At 40.7% G+C, this 21,260-nt stretch overlaps 1 protein-coding gene across 3 annotated transcripts in view; it reads right to left on the bottom strand.

The window, feature by feature from the left end:
• Nucleotides 1-5,294, bottom strand: part of lef1 (lymphoid enhancer-binding factor 1) — a 44,175-nt gene extending 38,881 nt beyond the window's left edge. For all 3 annotated transcript variants that reach the window (XM_023428196.2, XM_023428198.2, XM_023428199.2), the window contains exons 1-3: nt 4,238-5,294; nt 2,123-2,189; nt 697-824 (exon numbers count right to left, since the gene is read on the bottom strand). In XM_023428196.2, the coding sequence (XP_023283964.1) occupies nt 697-824; nt 2,123-2,189; nt 4,238-4,444 (402 nt within the window). In that variant the 5' untranslated portion in view covers nt 4,445-5,294. The remainder of the gene's footprint in view (nt 1-696; nt 825-2,122; nt 2,190-4,237) is intronic.
• Nucleotides 5,295-21,260: the final 15,966 nt, after the last annotated feature.

Genomic DNA, 21,260 nt, shown 5'->3' with positions numbered 1-21,260 from the left:
TTGCCTCCTCAGTCTGCACACTTCTATGTTACAATAACAGAATATGTAGCATTACTATGAGAGAGTTTACAAACAACTTCTGTCATCTATCGTCAGTGGTCTTTTAAACTGTAGTATCTGAAATCGTGCCAAAACTTGGATTTAACCTGAGCAGGTGCAACAAGCAAGTTCAGTCGCCGTTGTCTATCGCCATACCCCATGCTATGCTTTCTGTCTCTCAAGCACATGTTAATAAACAAAGCGTACTTGTTGTTTCAGACCAGCACTTACAGCATCACTTCACAACCTTTTGCCAGTTAAATAGAAACCCCTTCACTTTAACCCCGCCCCCAAAGAAAATAACTAATATCATATTTACAATTTAACACTGATTCTAGAGACATTTTTTTGACCCCTAATTAAAATCGCCAATGATTTATTTTCTGACAAACGACTGATCAAAATTTGACTTCACTAAATACACAAACATATATACATATAGGTTTATTGCCACGAAAAATGTATGAAATGCTTATACCATTCACTAACTGAGATGCAGAGATTCTCAGATGTTGTGCTAATTTTTCTTTTGTCTGACTCAGGCAAAAAGTTGTTCTCAGTTCTGAGCTTATGGCTGTACCAACAGCATTTCATGCCCTGATGCCATATGAGTTAAACTGATAAAGTGATACATAAAAAACAAGAGAAAGTACTGACCGTTCTGGGCATGGGTGGTGAGAGGGAGCCATTGTTCATGTAGGAGTCATTGTTCATGTTACTCATCATGATGTAACCTGGGTAGCCCGGGTACGGATGGCCTTTGCTGTACATGTCTTGATGCTTTCCTAATAAAAAAAAATAAAAAAGGTGAAAAAAATAGCGGTCAGTTTGTTGTGTGTTTGGATAAAGAACAGGCACAAGCAAGATTTAAACAGCAGGTATACAAACTCTCCCCTCAGTGTGGCTTTAAACACAAACAAATCTTAAAGATGCCAAATTCCAAATGTGTTTTAGACAATAAACCATGCACGTAATAATGACAAAGCTGAACACAAAGTTCTGCCTCTGCCTGTTTTGATGCTGTAATGGTATCGCTGTCGATCGCTTTAACCCGTGCCCTATTTTGCCTCAGCCTTTTGTTTGTGCCCTTTCTTCCCGTCTTGGAGAGGAGGGTCGCATTATACAGAGGAACAATGGAGCCCCTCTGTGCCAATTAGCACCAATTAGAAGAACATACAGACTGTGTCAAAACAGGAGACGCCCCAACTGTTCCTCTATGCCTTTGACCTGAGAGGGGGAGATTTATACAAGAGGCCTCAATACAGCGCCACTCGCCACTCAACTGCGCGCTGCGTAATAAGGCCGGGGGGGTGGGTGTAGGAGTGTTTTTTGGTTTACAGCCTGATGGCAACATGGATCTTGTTGTGAAGAAAGCCAGTGTTTGGTTTGAGGGGGGATCCTATTTTGGAATGAAAGGGGAACAAAGAGGAGACACACTTCTCCTTAAAGCCCTATAATGATGACCTGCAGCAGTGGGGTCAGACTACAATAGCCAGAGAGCAATGAGCCCCGAGCAGCAGCAACATGTTGCATGTGACAGTGCAACCGCAGAGCTGATGTATGTGGGTAAATAATTTACTGGGGGTAAAGAAGCACAAATAAGAAGCACAAAAGCCAGATAGAAATGTGATTTTGAACTATCTTCAATTGTGCCACATTTTCCAGAAGTATTATTCTCAAACTAAAACAACAGGGGAAAATAAGGTGCATAATCATCCTCCTTTCAATTCAAGTATTCTTTGTTTTCCAATTTCTGCAGGCACCCTCATCTGTGAGGTAGGTAACAGGTAGCTTTGTCCATGAAGGTATAGCATGACTAGACCTGACCAGACTTGGATCAGAGATTATCTGTCTGAGAGCAGCAGAAACAGGGGGCTCTGATAAGAACAGGACCAACAGTGCAACAGTGTGACTGATCACTTCTGTGTGGGGAAAGCGAGGTGGTGCTTTCTCACACTCACTTCTCATGCTACAGCACATTATTCTGAAAATCCAGGGTTTTATTGCAGCTAAATGGCACAGGGACTGTAATATAAAGCATAAGTCGACTTAACAAGCTCTTGCTGAAGGCTGTGTCACTTACCATCTTCCGGATGGTCTCGGTGTTTTTCATGATATGAATCTTGCGGTATTTGGGACTGTCTAGCTGCCTGTAGAAAAAAAAAAAAAAAGAAAAAGAAATAAAAAGAAATGAAATGATGCTGAATCAATTAGGAGGGCCTTCAAAGGCAGTTACACACGCAGACATAGTGATACGGTCAGACACCCACAAACAGTGCTGGGACAAATGTTGTCCCTTTGCTTGTCACCAAAGCAGAACAAGCACACACACACACACACACACACACACACACACACACACACACACACACACAGCACTATCTATAGAGGGGTGATGGAGCAGCCTGCATCAAAGCTTCAAAAGAACCACTTAATTAAGCTTCATGTCCTTAAGGAGCTTACAAATTAACTTGTTTTCAGTACCATAGGTCCACTCTCATTTCCATCTCTCAGTTTAAGCCTCCTTCTATATTCAAATAAATAGAGTGTATTTGTATTATAAATTAAAAGCCTCAGTGAAAAGTGAAATAAAATCATCCCATAAAAAGAGAAAATGGTGCAGACAGTTATAGCTTAAAAAAAGAAAAAAGAAAGAAAAATTCCCTGCACTTCGCACATCCATTTCCTTTCTCTTTTTGAATCAGAATTGGGAAGAGGACCTCTTTTTTGGAGTTCAGACCCCTCAGGATGGCTTCAAGCTGAGCGAGGGAACTTCGCTGGATTCCTAATTAACATTCAGCCTCTGTCTCGTGCGTCTCTAGGACATTTGGTGGTGAATGTGTACAGTCTTGTTCAGGATGTGCCCAAAATTTCATTAACACTGCGGTTAATGACAAAAACAGCCAACTAACTTTGTAGTGGGGAAGCTGCAGCCTGCATCCTGAGGTCAGTGCACGGGGTAGACGGGATGCAGGAAAAAAAATTAAGTCGAAATTTTAACCGTGATGTTTCATACCTACTCTGTGTCTTTGTGTGTGCTAATAAAATGCAAGTACCGAGTGTAAAGCAGGAGAGCAATAATTTTAGAAACATTAAAAATTCATAATTAATAATTCCTCCATTGAGATTCTACATGCATTTACATACACAATGAATTCAACACATTTATACATTTAAGAATTTCTTCTGATAAACACATCTTGCCTCTTAATATTCTTTATTAATATCTGAGCAGTGAGGATGTGCCAAAACAAATGTAACTGAATGTTTTTAATATATTTCTCCGCCCCAAAACCTGCAAAAACAATTTATGGGCACCAGTAAACGGATACGATAAAAATAATATTTAGAATTGGCAGGAAACAAAAATGCAAAGATCACATCCTGATAACAAAATAACTGGAAAGTGTCCTTGTTTAGGTTGCATTTTATTAGCTTTGATCTTTGAAGTAAATTAATAATCTTGTTTGTCAATAGCTTTTGCTAAACAGATTCATGTGCTGGTGTTTACAGCTGCTGAGGGTGGTAGTGTACAGCAGCAAACACAGCTACTAGCCTACTTCTCACAGGCAGCACACAAGGCCCCAATTCTTTCATCCAAAAATATATATCTTTGGAATCCAAATTTCACAATGAATTCGTGAAATATAACTGATACAGAGGGTCAATACATTTAGGCTTCTAGCATCTCCAGTCAGAAGATTATTGAGTACTCAGGATATGGCGTTTGAAGGAGCATATGTTTGGTTTCTGTAGGTAGACCAGGGTCCGAAGACTGTTAATGGCATCACTGAAGCTATTCATTTTCAATTAAAATAAAAATACACACAATGAGAAAGGTGAGGCTATAAATGCAACTGAACTCAGCTTGTACATTATCTAATCATAGAGAAATCTTAATGATAAAAATGTATAAAATACAATAGAAAACTAATCAAACTTGAAAAAACATTAATTGTCCTATATTGGTCATTTTCCTTTTGGTGCAGATCACCCATCTTTTTGACTGGCAAACTCACTGATATCAAAGTGTTAAAAGCTAAATGAAAACCAGGTCTTTTCATGATTAAAAAGGATAAAACAACTTTGTTTACAGGCTGGTGCAGGCTGTGTCCTCTCCTCTCTGGGGGAGTTCAGAGTTGATACCCACCTCTCTCCCTCATAATTCACCACATCAGTGAAAACAGGCATTACTCACATCGTGACTGTTGCTGTTGGGGCTGCTCTCAGACTCGTTGACCAGAGATGACTTGATGTCCGCCAGGTCTCCCTCTTCCTCCGAGTGGCTGAGCTCAGCGAAGATCTGCTCCTTGTGCGGGTCTCCTTCGTCTTTGAACGGGATCATTTCGTCTGTAGCGCACAGCTCCGGGTCTCCACCGCCGCCGCCGCCTGATAACTGTGGCATTTTTTGTGTGTGTGTGTTTTTTCAAATTCTTTACTGTGTTTACTTCACCAAGAAAACTGGAGACAACACACACGCCACAACTGTCCAAAACTACAGAGGGGGAAAACTCCCACCAAAATCCCCCGTAACCGACTGGGAAAACGTCCCCTCCGTTTCACCGGAGCGTCGACCGTGAGTCACTTGAAGAGGAAGCGGCGTGCAAACACGCTGCCGGTGTGTTTTTACTGAAGCAACAGGAGGAGTGTGTCTGCTGTCGGCGTCCACTTTCACCACGAGTGTTTCAACTAAAATGAGTGAAACTCAGACCCGGAAAACTTGAGATGTAAGGGGTCGGAATGAGAGTCCGGTGCACGCCTCAATGTCATGAGGAAAAAATAAAAAAGGGAGACAAACCACGAGTTAAAATCTCATCACTAGTTTTTCAGTCAACACACGCACAACTGACGACGGATATGGTCCAGTAAAAAAAAATGACTCAACGCTAGAAAAGTGCATTTAGGCTAGGCTATAAAAGTAGGAGAAAATATTTCCTCGGTGGTCCAGTGAAGAAGCTGAGTCGTCCTTGAATGTGGGCAAGAAAAAAACACAGTCGGTTATGACAAAACTAAAACACCGTCTAGAGGTGAAAAGGTAACTGATGGATTTGCAACTGGAAGAAAACAGTTTCAACACTTAGACGAGACAAGCAACGCACTGAGCCGCTTTCATGCTTAAAAATACATCCTCGTAGCTGGTCGGTTGAGGAGGGATAAAAGCAAAAGTCATAAAACAATCACAAAAAAAGAAGATAGAGCGGAAAGACGCCGTGGACCGACTTCCCACTGCTCCCGCACTGCTTCCACAGTGTAATGTAACCAGTGTGTGTATGTGTGTGTTGGTAATGTAGCTGTGCTCCCTCCTCCTCCTCCTCCTCCTCTTTCTCTCTCTCTCTTCAGTCACTGGAAGGAAGGAGAGATGAAAGGGAAGCCGAGGCTCTGATTGACACCGCACCGATTGACACTCCTCCTGAGAGAGATTTATACACAGCTCACAACAAATGGGCAGACAGGAGGGGAAGAAGAAGAAGACGAAGAAGCGGCGAGGCAGACACACGCACTGTGTGTGATGGGTGAAAACAATCACGATAAATAAAAATGATAATAGAAATAGAGAAGAACAAGACAGGCTCGAGCTTGTCTGGTCGAGGCAAAAGAAGTGGAATTGAATCAAAACGCAAGAAATGGCAATAACGTTATTTTCAGTAGAAATAACCAGAAGCTGAGGCCACAGAAAAAGAAGAAAAAAACACAGTTTGGTCATTTTATATTTTTACCAACCTATAACAGGGTCGTATAGATGTATCTTTTATTTAGGCCTATTTGCTTATTTATGTATTTATTTAGCATCAAATGGGTGTCTGTTTTTTTCAGTCTTTAAACTGCTTGTTTTCTAACAGTTTTTTTCTAACAATATGTGGGAATATTACATTTATATTATTGATATTCACCAAAATAAAATATTTAAGTCTCCAACTGGCACCATGATGAGATAACCGAATGTGATATGGTGGTCTAACGAAATAATAGACAAGGTTCCCTAAACTTTTGCATGTGAGTGACCCCTAAAAATATAAAATTCCTCAGACACCCATCTGATCCATTATTCTCATATGGAAATATGGAAACGATGAAACATTTGATCAGAGGTTATATTAATTCATTATTAGCACCTAGGCTACAAAGACAGAAAAAACAACCAAGTTTTTTCCACTGTTATTATTGGGGGGGAAATACACACGTATAGATAAACTGAATAAATAAATTAGTTGATTAATTAAGAATGAAATAGGCTAATGTGCAAAAACAGGCCACAAACATAAGGAAAGACTGTTTAAAAGAAAAGAACTTGAGGCATTGAGTCTCTAATATTTCATATTTCATGAGAAAATACAGGAAAAAGAAAAGGAAAATAAACAAAAAAAAAACACAGTGGAAGTGGCGTGCCTTCTGCGTCTGTCTGAGCAGTGAGAGATTGCGTGAGAATCAAAGTTGGGATGGGGAGGCAGATCTTTATAAAGCGCGGAGGTGGGGTTAGCGGGGCGGAGCCGCGGCTCCCTTTGATCTTGCGGCGGCTGGCTCTTTCATCCCCGACTCCCCCCGCCCGGTTCTTCCCCCCGCCGCCCCGCAGCACCACCACCACCACCACCACCACCCTCCCTCCCTCCCTCCTCGCTCTCCCTCGCCTTTGTATGACTAAATTTGGTCCGAGTGTGGAGCCGGGCCAACATTTCCACGTGTGCGTTCATCCCAGCTGAGAGAGAGGAGAGAGGACAGAGAGGGAGAGAGAGAGAGAGAGGGGGTTCTCTTCCGGGTAAGGAGACAGCGAGAAAAAAAAGATCAAAAGCTTTGGGGTTTTGGAAGCGGAGTGTGGATTCAAAAGAGCCGAGACTGGCTGCATTCCAGAGTATAGCGGAAAGCGCGCGCACCCTCACGCGCCCTCATACACGTGTACGCACAAGCACGCATGCACGCGAGATACAGGCACCAACACGCGCGTTAAGTTACACCGCCGATAGAGAGAGAGTTAATTAAAAAGATTTCACACCGGCAGACCCGAACAACCAAACCTTTCATTTATAAAACCTTTTAACATTATATTTCATGTTTCCAGCCAAAAAAAAAAAAAAAAAAATGTGACACAAGGTATAAACTCTGGCTGTTTTCCTTCCCACTCTGTAGAAAGTGTCGGTTCTACTTCATTACAGCGCTTCTTTAATTTAATTAGCCGCCACTTTTTTTTCTGGCACAATTTGAAATGATGCTACCTACATCCGCCACCACCCTAAAACCACGCTAATAGGAACAACCCCATTTTCTGTAAATATGTTTTTCTTCCGTGGCTTTTCCAGCATTCACCTTGGTATGGTATTAAATCATAACACTTTCGGGGGCAGGGGGGATGTTGGGTTAAAGGCCTGTTAAGATAGGCTACTAAAAAGAGATTGCAGGCCTGCAGGGCCTGAGGTAAGAGGTGAAGAGATCCATACTGTGAAAAAACATTAAATGAACCACAGGACTAAATGATTAATGTTCAGTTTTTGTTTATTGGCATTGTAATATTTTATTTAAAAAAAACATCAGACTTTAGGGATATCCTAATATTCTGTTTGGACACCCCCGGCCCTCTTTAACATCTCAAAACATTATGCTTTATCAACTTGAACCTACATGGTTCATCCTAATTTTATGAGAATTGATTATAAACATGATTGAGTTTCAAACAATGATGCATTAGCTCTAAAATATAATTAAATACAATGCATTTTCACATGCGTTACATCGGCAATTGGTGTTGACAAGACTTCCCAAATAAGTCTATTTAAATTTCTATTATTGGAGTTTCACGATAATTTCTTCATTAAAGGTCTGACAGGGAGTTAGACCTCTGTAGGGTATAAATGACCCCAAACATGAAGAACCTCACTATGTAGAATAACAAACATTTCTTTATCCGATAATGACTTCTTTGCAAACAAGAACATATTTTGGTCATGCATAGCCCCTGTAAAATTTGAAACATGAAATATTTCCTCTTTTGGTGTAATAATGCTGTTATCCTGTTTTGTTATTTTCATTAAATGTGCAAACCCGGTTTGTGGCAAGGGGTTACAATTTTTACCTCTTTACAGCCATATATGTTTAAAAAGATGTAGAAAACAGTAATAAAAATTGAAAAATCAACACATATCTGAGGGGGAAATTTAGATTTTGCAGTTACTTTTATTACTCTTACACATACAACAGCAGGATCTGTGGGACCCCAGTTAACGAGGAAGTAAAACTAAAGTCAACAAATCAGCCATTTCATGTCTGACCAAAGAAATATTGAAACTAATAACTAAACAACTGGAAAATTGAATCAGAAAAAACAAACAATACATTTTTTTAAAGAAGCAGACAAGGGAGACAGTATCCAAGACACCCCCCCAAAAAAATCATAAACAACAGTTGAATGACACTATTCAAGATACAGTTACCAAGGAATTAAGAAATAAAGCCAAAGAATGAAGCATCTTATTGCTGTTGTTGCACATGTTAAATAATGCAGTCTTGCAGGCCGCATTTTAATTTAAAGGAACAAGAAAACAAAGACAGTCAGGGTGTTTTGTTTCATGCATGGCAATTTTCCAATACAACCTTAAAGTTTACTTGAATTTGATATTCTGGTCTTTTAAAGTGGAAGTGCAGTTTGTGGAAGTCTTTGGTGAGTGAGAGATTCATTATTTAATGTTCTCTGCTGCATGGTGAGAGACCACTGCAGAGAAGCCCATCTTCCTGATTAGAAGGCCTGTGAGAAGGGTTAATTTGTTCACCAGGACGCTACACGGATGTACATATTTCACTGAGCGATATGGATTTTCTTTTTCACCATCTTTTTCAGTTCAGGCCTATTTAATGAATACGGTTTGCTGTAGCAGAATAAGCGCATCAGTAATAAGCCAGCAGAGATAAAGATGAAGCTTTTGTTTGCTGTGTAATGATTCTAGTTTAGCGCCTTGATGACAAGGCACCAAACGACAGCCTTTCTAATGAAGCCGCTGTCAGAACCACCTTATGCACTTTCCCTTGACATCAAAATACATTATATTCTCCAGCGAGGCTCTGTGTATCGCAGCCCCGTTGTTAAAATAACCAGGAAAGTTGGTGTGGAGGGAAAAGAGAGAGAAGGAAGGAGGGGAAGAAAAAAAAACAGAGCTACATTAGCATTTCTCTCCTAATGAGTTCATAAGAGTGACCCCTCTGGATCTCACATGAAAAGGAAGATTTCCTGCTGCGCTGTGACCTGAATTCAGTTGTCTCTCACTTTAGATACTACATTTTGCATGTTGTATAAGGAAGGAATATAACTATACACAGGGCATAATTTATCACCAGCAGATTTCAGTTCCTTATCTCCCTGCTAAAAGACCAGTAGTCAATCTGAAACAGGAAATAAATATATGAATGCTCTACACATTGTGGTGACACACAAAGTGTTGATGAACATTATGCATATTTAGCATATTTTGTTTTATATGTTGTTTTTTCCCTCTCTTATAAAGTTGGGAGAGGATATCAGTTTAGCAGACAATATGAATTGTGTCAAACAAAATGCTCTTTGTTGGAACAACATTCAGTCAAGGTCCTCTTTAGATCTATTATTGTCTCATCTTTTATCTGTTCTATTTTCATTGCAATGCATAATACTTCAAACAGAAATTACCCTAATTATCTCCAGTTCGCTCATTGTGCTGTGTGTGTGTGTGTGTGTGTGTGTGTGTGTGTGTGTGTGTGTGTTTCAGTGTCTGTGTTTTGTGATGTCAGTCTTTTCAGTGTGTGATGATTTGTCAATATCAGTTCCTAAATTCACTTGCCAGGTGAGTTCAGTGGTGAAATCCCAATACCCTGCTGTCTATTCCACCTGCTAGTCAATCATAACAACTTCCTTGATGTAGAAATTATAGCCCTTAGCACTCGCAGCCATCTCCAAGAAAACGACAGGAAACAAACATCAAATTATGATGAAAAGAGCTTGCAATTAAAGCCAAGAAAAGACACCATCTATCAAACGTGCAAATCAAAAACGGGGGAGGTCCAAGGTGAGTGATTATTTGTGCTGCTCTTTGATTGGTAGAAGATGAGTCACCGTCTTGGGGGGGGGGGTATGTCTTGAGGGTAAAGTGAAGGAAGAGAGTTGCAGACGTGTGATCTCTTGATTTATGGCAACGCTGTCAGGAGGCTGTCTCAGACAAACTGTCATTAAAATGAAATTATCTCCATGATGGAAAAGGAGGGGAATTTGTCATGCTATGTATATATTCTGGATGTGTTCATTTTGGCAAGGTGAGGCTTGCGTATAGAACAAGTCTACAGCCATGCTAGCAGCTCTGTGATGCTGCATGGAAGTGTTTTGAGCTAGCTGCTAACGTGCGCATAATTTCAGTGCTATAATGTTTACCATGTTCACCGTTCAAGTTGAGCATGCTAACATTTACTATTAGCACTAAACACAGATTGCACTTGAAAGTTATAGAAATGTCATATGTTTTGCAGGTATTACCATGTAAACCAAAATATTGGACAATATAAAAATTTGACCTGTGCAAAAAACACAGTTCATAGATTAGCAAAGTTGCTACAAGTCACCTTCATGGTAACATGAATGTCTGTGCCACATTGTTCAGCACTGTTTCACTCAGAACTCCAAATAATCAACTTCATGGTGGCAGTAGAGGAGGAGCAGTCATCATGATTTATCATCTGGGAACCATGAACATCTGCACAAATTTCTTTAATAAATGTTGAGATGTCTCACTTGACCTGCAGGTGGTGCTAGAGGAAAACGATCAGCAAAGTCATTGGGATTCATCCTCTGGGGACCCTGAATTTCAATACAAATTTTCATGCTAATCCATCTTGAGATATTTAAAGGGGTGGACCAAACAACTGACCAACTTTTGTTATCCACAGAGCCATGCCATCAGCGTGGCTAAAAATGAAACAATGCAGCATTTCTACATTTGAAACATTGTACTTGTTCCCTCCGGAGGATCCACTCCTTCACTCATTCTACAGATTACCAAATCCAATCAGAAGACTCCTCCATTGTTTTACTCACAGAGAGATAAAAAGTGATTCATGCCAAATGGCACCTGACTCCGCCCTTCTATCCTCACTGGTGAGCGATGCTGACAGAAGAGAGAGAAGCACTCAGAAAGCTCCTCAGAGAGAGAGAGAGAGTTAGGGATCACTTTCCCTCTGAGACTTGGCTCACACTCACAGGCGAGACGGTATTAACTTACATTCTCCAAGCTTCAAAAACCAGAATGCTTGCATGCCGCCATCATCGCTGCAAAACATTGGACCAACATGCACAGACACAGTCTCCATCTCTTCGCTGGCTTTCCTCACTATCACAACACACAGCAAGTCCACATCACACACTGATACTCAGGTGCTGCCTCACTGCAGCCAAAAGAAAAATCCTCTGGAGCACATAATATCATGACAGGCAGTCTTTCTCCTCTGTGTGTGTACATGCAGCCCTGTCCCGCTGTCACTCCTGAAGACTAATGGGCAGATTAACACTTGGCTGACTTAGGTGCCTCGAGGGAAACTGATGGTGAGGGTGTTTACATACAAACTTCACCCAGCTGGGACAGCCACCTTCTCTGCAGCGGACAGGAATTTATGGAAATCTGCTGAGCTCGCCTAATGGCACCATAGGTTTCTATTGTTGATAGGGACAGTTATTTAACTCTGTCTGTGCTGTAGCACAGTGATTATATAAATATCTAACTCTTTCGCAGTTTGTCATCTTCTGAGTGAAAGTTTACAGGAATTTCCTCCAGTTGCTCTGTGGGAAAGGGCAAGGTCTCCGCTGGTGTAATTGATCAGAGGCATGACAAGGCTCCTTTTTATTGCACAGGGGCTACATATGTCCAGGGGCTGGCCAAGCTTCACCGCCGGCCATCTTCCGCTGTGCACTGCTGTGTTGTATGCTACATTCTTCAGGTCCAAAGGGGAAGTGGTCCGGTCCTCTCGGTGCACAGAGATACTCCTTTCATCCCACTGTGTTACTGGAGAAAGCATTGAGCACTGCGTCAGGCCCTGCTGTGTCAGGGTCAGGGGTCAGAGCTGACCTGCTAAGAGGTCGCGGGGCCCCCATCCAGTCTGTAATCAAGCACACAGCACACCTCGCTGACCCCGCTCCTCCGTCTGCGCCCGTTGCCCAGCCTCAGCCCGCCTCGGCTGCCTGAGATCAAACATGAAGCGGCGGTACCTCTGGCCCTGTGTTATCAGCCTGGGTGTCTCATCACATCAACACGCAGGGCTAAACAGTAAACACAGCCAGCCTGGTTTTGCTCACTGTGTGTGTGTGTGTGTGTGTGTGTGTGTGTGTGTATACCCTTGTGTACGTAGAATATCGAAGTCTGTGCATGACTGCACCCAGTTGCATGAAGGTTGGAGTTAGCTATCTGCATTTTTCATTTTTATCAATTAAGATTTTGATTCTGCTTATCAGTTCTGGATCTTATCTTATTTGAGTTAAGTAAAACAACAAAAATATGTTAAATGTTTCGGCAAATTGAATATGCAATATTTGCTGATGTCATGTACTGCTTTGTCCACGGTGCATGACACAGGGGGCTGTCACAGGAAAAGTAAAACATTTATTTTCAAGTCAAGTGAGCAAGACAGCCATCAGATATTTTGGCGGACAACAATCGCGGTCACATGTTGTGATCGTGCCGCAGAGTTTCATTTGGGACAATATTACCCTGACGAAGTTCACGTACCACGCGAGTGAGTATACTGCGTATACAGTGTACTACACAGGAGTGTACTGACTGAAGTATCCGATTTGAGACACAGCAACTGACTTTCCCTCTTGTTTCATATCCCACTTCCTGCCCTCATGTGTTTCCCACTGCTGTGATTGTCTGCCCCGCCCTACACCTGTCTCATTGTCTTCCCTCTCTTAGTGTATTTAGTCTCTGTGCTCCCGTCCCTCTGTGCCAGTTCGTCTTCGTTCCTCTATCACAAGCGTACCAGCCATTTTTTCCCAGTGTTAAGTCTTCCTTGTTTAATCACTCTTATAATAGTTTTTTGATCTTGTCTCTGCCTCATCCCTTTGGATTTGTCTGCCTGTGTGTTTTTGACTTCCTGTGTATAAACCAGTTTCTCGGCAAAGAACCTGTTTTTGAGTCCACAGTCGTGCTTTTGAGTCCTCAGCCTCATGCTTTTATCACAGTTGTAACCATTTGTATTAAATGTAATTGCAACCAAATTACATTTTCCATTAACATAATGAGGATATGTTGCTAATTTACATGTCGACACTGAACGTGGTAAAATGCTCACATAACAACATATTTGTTTGCTAGAAGAATATCTGATTTGTCCACATGTAGTGACAACAACATTATTAAAGTTTTGGTTTATGGTTATGTTTAGGCACTCACAGCACTTGGTTAAGGTTAAAGGGAAAAGTGTGGCCTGGTTTAATACAGAAAAAGTTCACAGTGAGATCAGACATAACATGTTTATTCTTCTCTCCATAATCATAACCAAAGCGGGTTTGTTTTTGTTAACCAAACCTAACCACAGGATGGACTGTGGATGCAAACACTGTTCTCATGTGTGACAGTTGTGTGCTTTGTTCCAACCATGCAGCCCAACCACCTCCTGGTGACTCTGCTGTCACTAATAAAACAATGCAGCACAGCCAGCAATTAAGTTTCTTACAAAATGTATTTGCTGTATTTGCAGTTTAAATGAATAAATGTCATTTAGGAAACAGGGTTGTATAGTTGCCATTTGAAATCCGACATTCAATCCTCTTTTAGCTCTGTCTTTGGTCTCTACCAACTCGTGAGAGAAGTATCTGGTGCTTTAGTTGCAAAATGTTCTACTATCTTCACTGGTGCTGATGAGAGCGGTAAAACTGCATCTTGAGAAAGTCACAAAAACATTGAACCAAAGGAATTAGAAAAGCACTGCAGAGTCTGATCTTAGTTGGTTTGTCACTATGAGCAACCCTGTCGACATGCGCTCTCATTTGACCTATTGTTAATATAAATATTATTGATTGGAGCAGCTTTAAGTTGCCATAAATGTGCTTTTTTTAACTTTACTTTGCCTTTTTTTTGGTTGAAAAGTAAAAATTAAAGAAAAAAGTTTAATCTTTGCTGTTCTACACCTGTTTTCTCTCAACTTGAGAAAGCTGAGAAAAAGCTGAATAGGGCCTGTGTACGGGGCCCAAGGAAGCAATGCTTAACCAGGTTGGTGGCTGATTTCCTGTGTGTGCAAGCCTCCACCATCAGGATATTAACTGTTAAAACCACTGGAGTGTGATACTTACTCCTGCTGATTGATTTCTTCTAGTCTCACAGAGGAAACGTCTACAATTCCCGGGAGTTGTTACTAGAGAGGAAAGCATTTCCAGACACAGGCACATGCTGCCAATTTGACAGGTTTAGTTAGGCACCTTGGCTCCACTCCTTTGTTGTATTTAAAAAGCATCAGATGACTGTTTTTTTTTTTCTCTTCTTTTTTTTTTTTTTTGACGCAGGTTGTGTTTGACTCTGTTTCAGAGTGGGGAAACAACTAATTTCTTTCCTTTGTCTAAGGGTTTTCCCCCCACATCTACCAACATGAAGAAATTGTTGCAAATGAGTCATTTCTTCTTGGCAGGCCTCGGGCAAAAGAAACAAAAAGAATGGCCGTGTTCTTTTGTAGACAAAAGCGATTTACTTATCCTATCCCTGCTTGAATTATTTCTGATAAAAAGTTGGTTATCACTGATATTGATATTTATTGTCTATATATCTTAAATTGTATTTTTGAAAATTGTATTGTCTTTAACATGGTGAAAAGTGATCAGACACCAATTTAAGCATTCTGTGTGGCATTGTGCGAGAGTCATTGTGTCCGTGGAAAAAGAGTGTGTGCATACTTCATGTGTTGGTAAACGAGTGCGTTATTGTTCTTGTCGTTCTGGGAGGGGATATCAAAGGCAGGCCTTGTCTCTCAGTAACTGGCCTTCATTTCTGGGCTGACTCTAAACTGAAAAATGTCACATTTTCCCCTCCCCGTTCCTTTGAGCTCCAACATGTGTTTGCAGGTAATATTTCTGAAGTGCAATGTATACAGTATGGGGGGCCGGAGACGTAGTGTCTAACTGTAAAGCTGCAGCCTGTTTCGTCTTGTTGCTTAAAAAATGTGGCCAGGAGAGCGTTTGAACTCTTGGCCCTAGTCTCGCCCAAGTCACAGCCCAATTTAAGCCAAATTTGAAACAGTAAAATCCCAAAGGATGTATAGTAAAGTAGCTGTGCCAAAATCCTTGTTGCCCTGCCTCGCCCCGCCATCTGCTTCATAAAGTGTAGTCACGAAAGGCCTGTGAGAGTGAGATTTAGTGCCACCACACCTTCAAGAAATTTGAAAAAGTACAGCCTGACCAAAGGGCCACACTCTGTAAACATTCATACTATTTTTCCAAATTTCCTTGTGTGTAATTAAAATAGATATGGGGAAGGAATTTTATTCAGGGTGTGGTGACCTACTGGCCTTGCTGATTTTTCCAGTGTTTGTGCCTTCCTACTGCTGTTAATGTCATTTTCTCTCTTCTGATTCACTTGACTAGCCCTGGCTTTGACTTAGAGAAACGCTCATGAACAAGCTTCCCTTGAGCATTTCTCTGTTTTCATCTCCATCCAGGTTTGTTGCTTCCTAAATGTTTGATATGTCTGGGAATGCCAGGTCTGTCGGGGTCACCATCCCAGGCACTGTGCTGTCACACCCCAAAACAAAGAGGCAGACAGTGGCGAGAGAGAAACCTCTGATAATGATTTAAGAGAGGCCAGTCCTCCAGAGATTACATTTAAAATGTTCACACGTTTCCATGGACAGAAATCCCTCCCACCACACATGAAACATGTGAATGTTTCCTCTCTTTGTAGACTGCCACTGGTCTAGGTTCAGACTTAAAAGGCATTCCCAACCTCTTTATCGAGCCTTTGAGCCTCATTTTTATATTATTCCTTGCTCTACTCCAACAAATTCAAAGACTGCTCTCGTGCTATGAGAATTCCCAGGGTCAATGATAAAACAATTGATATGGAAAAGTCTAGCTCCTCAATGAGATTATGAAAAGGGGAAGATGTGCAACAGCCAACATCAGATATGTTATAATTTTAGACAATAAATTAGTCATGTGCCCTCCATAATGTCTTCACTTTACTTCTACCACAAGTACTTGTACAAGTACAAGTACATCTTGGCATTTAAAGGAAAAGTGCAACATTTTGCTTTGCACTATCAGGCTGCATACTCACAATCACTCTTACCACACACATAACCATACAGAATAGCCTGTCCCTTCGCACAGCACCTTTTGTCACCATTACCATCAACAATGGTGTCTTTTGTAGCCAGGCTACCCCTTTCCCCCGTTTTCATTCTCTGTGCTAAGCTAACCGGCCGTTGGCTGTAGCCCCTCCATTTAATGGGCAGAAATGGTAGTGACTCTCTCATGTAACTCTCTGCCAGAAAGCGAATAAGAATATTTCCCAAAATGTCAGTGTATTCCTTTAAGACCCAGCATTCATCGAGAGGAACTGCAACATCCAGTCATGGACTTGTTTTGTCAAGATTTCAAGGCTATCTTGAGATGATGGACATGAGCACCAGTGCTGTTGACCCCTTGATCCCTATCATGCAGTCTGGATGCAGTGTGTCAATGCAGTAACATGACACATGACAAGAAGAGGAGCAAAAAGATTTTCACGCTCCTCAGAAAAAGAGATATTTCCTACCATGCTGCTGTTGCAATGAATTCAATGTTGTCACTGGCCAAAGTGCCTGAATGGAGACGTAATTGGTTACAGTCCACAGCCAACACTATAACCATACCGGACAGTGTGTTAGCGACCCAGCGTGTGAGTTGGAGCAGCGAATATGTGTTTTAGGCACCCCGAGTGCTGCTTGGCTTCGGTGCATTAGCGAATCCGGCCAGATGCTCGGCGTGTTCTGTCAGAGGGGATCGGGAAGGATCATGGGTGAAAATGAAATTAATCTTGGTCCGAAATGACATTGCACAACTGCCTCTTCTTAATGATATGAGAAGAGATTAAATAAGAAGAACAAACAAAGGGAAATTATCTGTACCGTGGCTGTTTGATGATGAGAGAGTGATGAGTGGGAAAATTCTTTGTTCTTGCGATTAAGATTAATGTAATGATCTCTCTGACCAAAACAGACAAGATGCTGTAATCGAGACAAGTAGTGAAATTCTCATACAATGTCCAATTAAAACACACCCTTTTTGATGTATAATTAAAATTGGTTAATATATAATATAACCTTTCAGTTGAGCATTACAGTTTTATGAGGCCTAAATTTAATCTTCTGACACTCTGAAATTACAAAAGATTATTTAAAGGAAAGGAAAGGAAACATAAAAACATAAACATAAAGATTTTGTATTTCTTGATTATGAATTTTCATATTATGCAATTTGTGCTGAAAGTGTACATTTGGTTTTAAACTCATCCAACAAAAAGTGATGGAGTGTTTACAGGTAGATTGTGCAAAGAAAGGTGAAACCTATCTTGGAAAAGTGAGACAACAACTAAGAATAGGCCACATCCAATTATAAGCGCACGATACAAAAACTGTGTGAAAGATGCTCCTTAAAAACAAAGCCCCTCAACTTACCCTTCCTATTTTGAGCAGATGACACTGCCTTAGCATATATTACTCATGCATATTATCTTCACTAATCACACTATTTGTGGGCCTGATTGCAGCGTTGCTTAAGACGGGGTGAGCAGGGGGCTCCTTTGTGCCAGAGCTAATGATGTCCCTTTGTGATAGGGCTGGGTGTGAGGGTTGAGGACACTGGTATAGACTCCGAAGAGCTGCTGTGTGGGTCTTAGTGTGACTGGCAGCTGCAGTAATCCGCCCTTTGTGTCTTCAACAGGGCCCCACTGAGCTCCCCTGACAGGGACCGATGTTCCCAACTCCACCAGGCAGCCCAGATGGGCTGAATGACAGAGGGAGAGACGGAGGGGAGGGAGATAGAAAGCATCCAGATAGAGAAGGAGTAAGAAAGTCAAAAAGAGAAGAGGGAAGTGAAAGGGGAAGGAAGGATAGGATCAAAAAATGGGTGGAAAAGGGAAATCCTAGGAGGAAAATCTGAAGGAGAGAGCGTGGAGGAATGGTTGTCTGTTTCTAAAAGCCTTCTGACAGCTCTGTTGTTGCTAAGACAGGATGGGCTCAGTGGCTTCGGATCAGGGCTGGTTTGTTTGCCCAGCATTTGTTTTTTGTTCCTTTGCGGTCACCCTGAAGCGTGCCTGAGTAAGTCTTCTGATTGGTGGAGGCACTCTGGGTGCAGCACAATTAAAATCCATGATCGTATGCGACTACAGCAATACACACACACACACGCACTGTCTCGTCTCCTTCTTTCTGTCACACATTCTTTTGTGTTTATTTACAATTGAGTGGCCTTGTCATGGCGTCTGACATGGAAGTTTTTCTGTGGTTTGGGTTGGTCTCATCTCATTACTCTCGGTGATGTGGCGTGTGGGTTTCCTCCATGGCTCTACATGTGTAATCTATAAGTGAAGGGTTGCACAACAAGCTCCTGTAACACTTTTCACTTCTGCCACGACCACATCCTGCTCCACAACGTCACAAGAGATCATTACAAGAATCATGCGTCTCTCCTGTCACATGGGAAAATGTAGCATGTAAACACATTAGTATTTTGTGTGATTTCCTGTAAGTCTATTTGAAGCTTCGTCTCCAATGAATTATGTTCCTTTATAACTATGTCAATACTCAATCAATCCATTTTCAGGACGAAAGAAATGTAATTTCATAAAAATCAGCGAAAAGTAAGAATGTGGAGGTTTTCATGGACAGTGTGGGTTGATATCATGGTCCATATACATGGACATTACTATTCAACCATGACTTTTCTAACTTAACCCTATATTTGTCACATGTATACTGTAAACAAAAAATCATTGCAAGTGAACAATATTTTGTCGGAAGACCTGAGAAAACACAAAATAAAATTGTTAATTAAGTCAATGTTGTTGCAAATAAATGCAATTCATGTAAGTTAATAAAATTAACAAATAAAAGTCAAACTGCATTATGAGAGCACCTTACAAACTTGATTTGATGTGATATTTGGATTGATCATAATATAAAGATAAAACTAGATCAACTGCAACTAACATTTATTTTCATCACTGATGAATATTCATATCATTTTCTTGATTTATCGATTAATTGTTCGTTCTACAAAATGTCAGAAAGTAGTGAAAAATGAAAAAAACAGTCTGCGATAGCAAAAGATAGGAAACAGTCAGGCTGTTTTATTTCATGAAATGAGGAAACTAAAAGTCAGTCATGATTTTGTTATATTGTCACATACATTCTATCATTGTATCTATAAACACAGGGAGTAGAAAACAGGAGCTTCATGAACAATACTATTGCAATATTGACCATTTATGGAGGTAAGTGATAAAGTCACTGGAGCTGACATAAACTTGTCAGTTTCTCTATGTTACATCAGTATGAGTAACGTCAGATTTTAGTTGACGAGATTCGGGTTCTCTCTTGAGAAAAGCTCAGTGAGTCATCCAGCTGAGTGCCTCATAACAGATGCAATTATTGTAACAATAAAAAGAATTTATTTGAGAATATCAAAAGCTTTGCAAAACAGTCTGAGATGACTCACTTTCCCTCGTAGGTGCAGTCAGAAAATCTAGTCAAAGAAAAAAAAATGAGCAGTCTGTATGACTTGGTTGATCTGTTTTCTGAATGTAATTTCAGATAATTCATGTAATTCACTGTTTTGACTGATTGATTTTCACTATAAACAATTAAAAAAAAATAATTATTGTATATAAGTAAATTTAAAATTTCTCTTTCTTTGCCATTTATGTTGATTGATAAACACTGGTAGCAGTCACTCACTGTGTTTGCAGAGTCAGTAAGAAAGGTCTCATCTTACAGCGTCTGTTTGGTCAAAATCTCATGACACTGTTCACTGGTCCCTACTAACAATCAATAAGTGCTGCAAAGCTTTTGGTCAGCAGGTAGCAAGCAGCAGAGTCAAAGTCAAGCCCAAATAAACCCCCAAGTGGAAACAACAGTTTCCTAAAGGCTTAAAAACTAACCCATACCCAAAGTCCCACACCATGATTTTATCTGCTCTTACTGCAACCGAGATGACAGGTCTTTGATTTTAGTGTGAATGAGCTCTTCACTTGAGACATCAAACAGATCATAAAGCAATGGGGATTTGAGAGTGATAGAAACCCCATTGATCTTCCGCTTTCTTCTTAATTTATATTTAACCATTGGCTTGGCACCAAAAAAGATTGTGTTTATGGCCTTCTAAAATCCATCATTAATTTCTTACTGCTAAACCCAGGGCAAACAATGTCGTAAATAATGTTAATCGCAGATGAAACTGTGTGATTTCACCGTCAACATTTCCTCAAACAGCACTGTATTTACCCCGGCTCCCACAACAAGCTGTTGAGCCCTAAAGTCTTGGTACTACACTGCGAGTAGAAGAAGTAATTGTCTGCATTGAATTGCATGAGCTCAAAATGGAACTTGCTCAGATGTGTTTGGAAACTAATTGGGAGACAGAAACAGCAAACAGCTTTGGTGAAGGGAGCCGGGTCAATGTAAATTCAAACAACACAAATTTAGTTTAAATAATATGGAATGCATCAATTCAGACAAGACGGTGTGTGTGTGTGTGTGTGTGTGTGTCGGTGTGTGTGTGTGTACGTACCATGGCAGTGTTAAATAAATTCATTAATTAAACAATCTAGTCAAACTTAATTTTTGCTCAGACCGGAGGTACAATTTGATTTTTAAACTAATTTAAAGTCAGAACATTTTGCTTATTTAATTTCATGTTTTATTCTAAAACAAAATATTGGGGTAACACATAATTGAATTTTGTCAATTTTGATATAGTTTTAAACAAAATTTTGGTGGAAGAAAACTTAACCCTTGTGGTTCGGCCTCATCACGCTCATCAGTGCTGTTTTCACTTGCAGCAGGCAGGTGTTTTCAGCAAAAAACTGTAAAAACTGACTGTACACTACAGCTCAGAACAAACTGCTCGGCGTCAAACAGCAGGCAGACTAAGTTAGGGACCAGCTGGTGGAGCATTTAGCAGCTAAAGAGCCGGAGATTTTTCAAAGAAATGATAAAAACTAAATACAGAGCTAAAAAAAAAAAAAAAAAAGAGTGAA

Source organism: Seriola lalandi, unplaced genomic scaffold, assembly GCF_002814215.2.
Source record: "Seriola lalandi dorsalis isolate HSWRI2012SDOR001 ecotype SW California unplaced genomic scaffold, Sedor1 jcf7180002054872, whole genome shotgun sequence".
NCBI lineage: Eukaryota > Metazoa > Chordata > Actinopteri > Carangiformes > Carangidae > Seriola > Seriola lalandi.
Note: the sequence above shows the minus strand (reverse complement) of the source record. Positions and strands in the feature narration are given on the sequence as shown.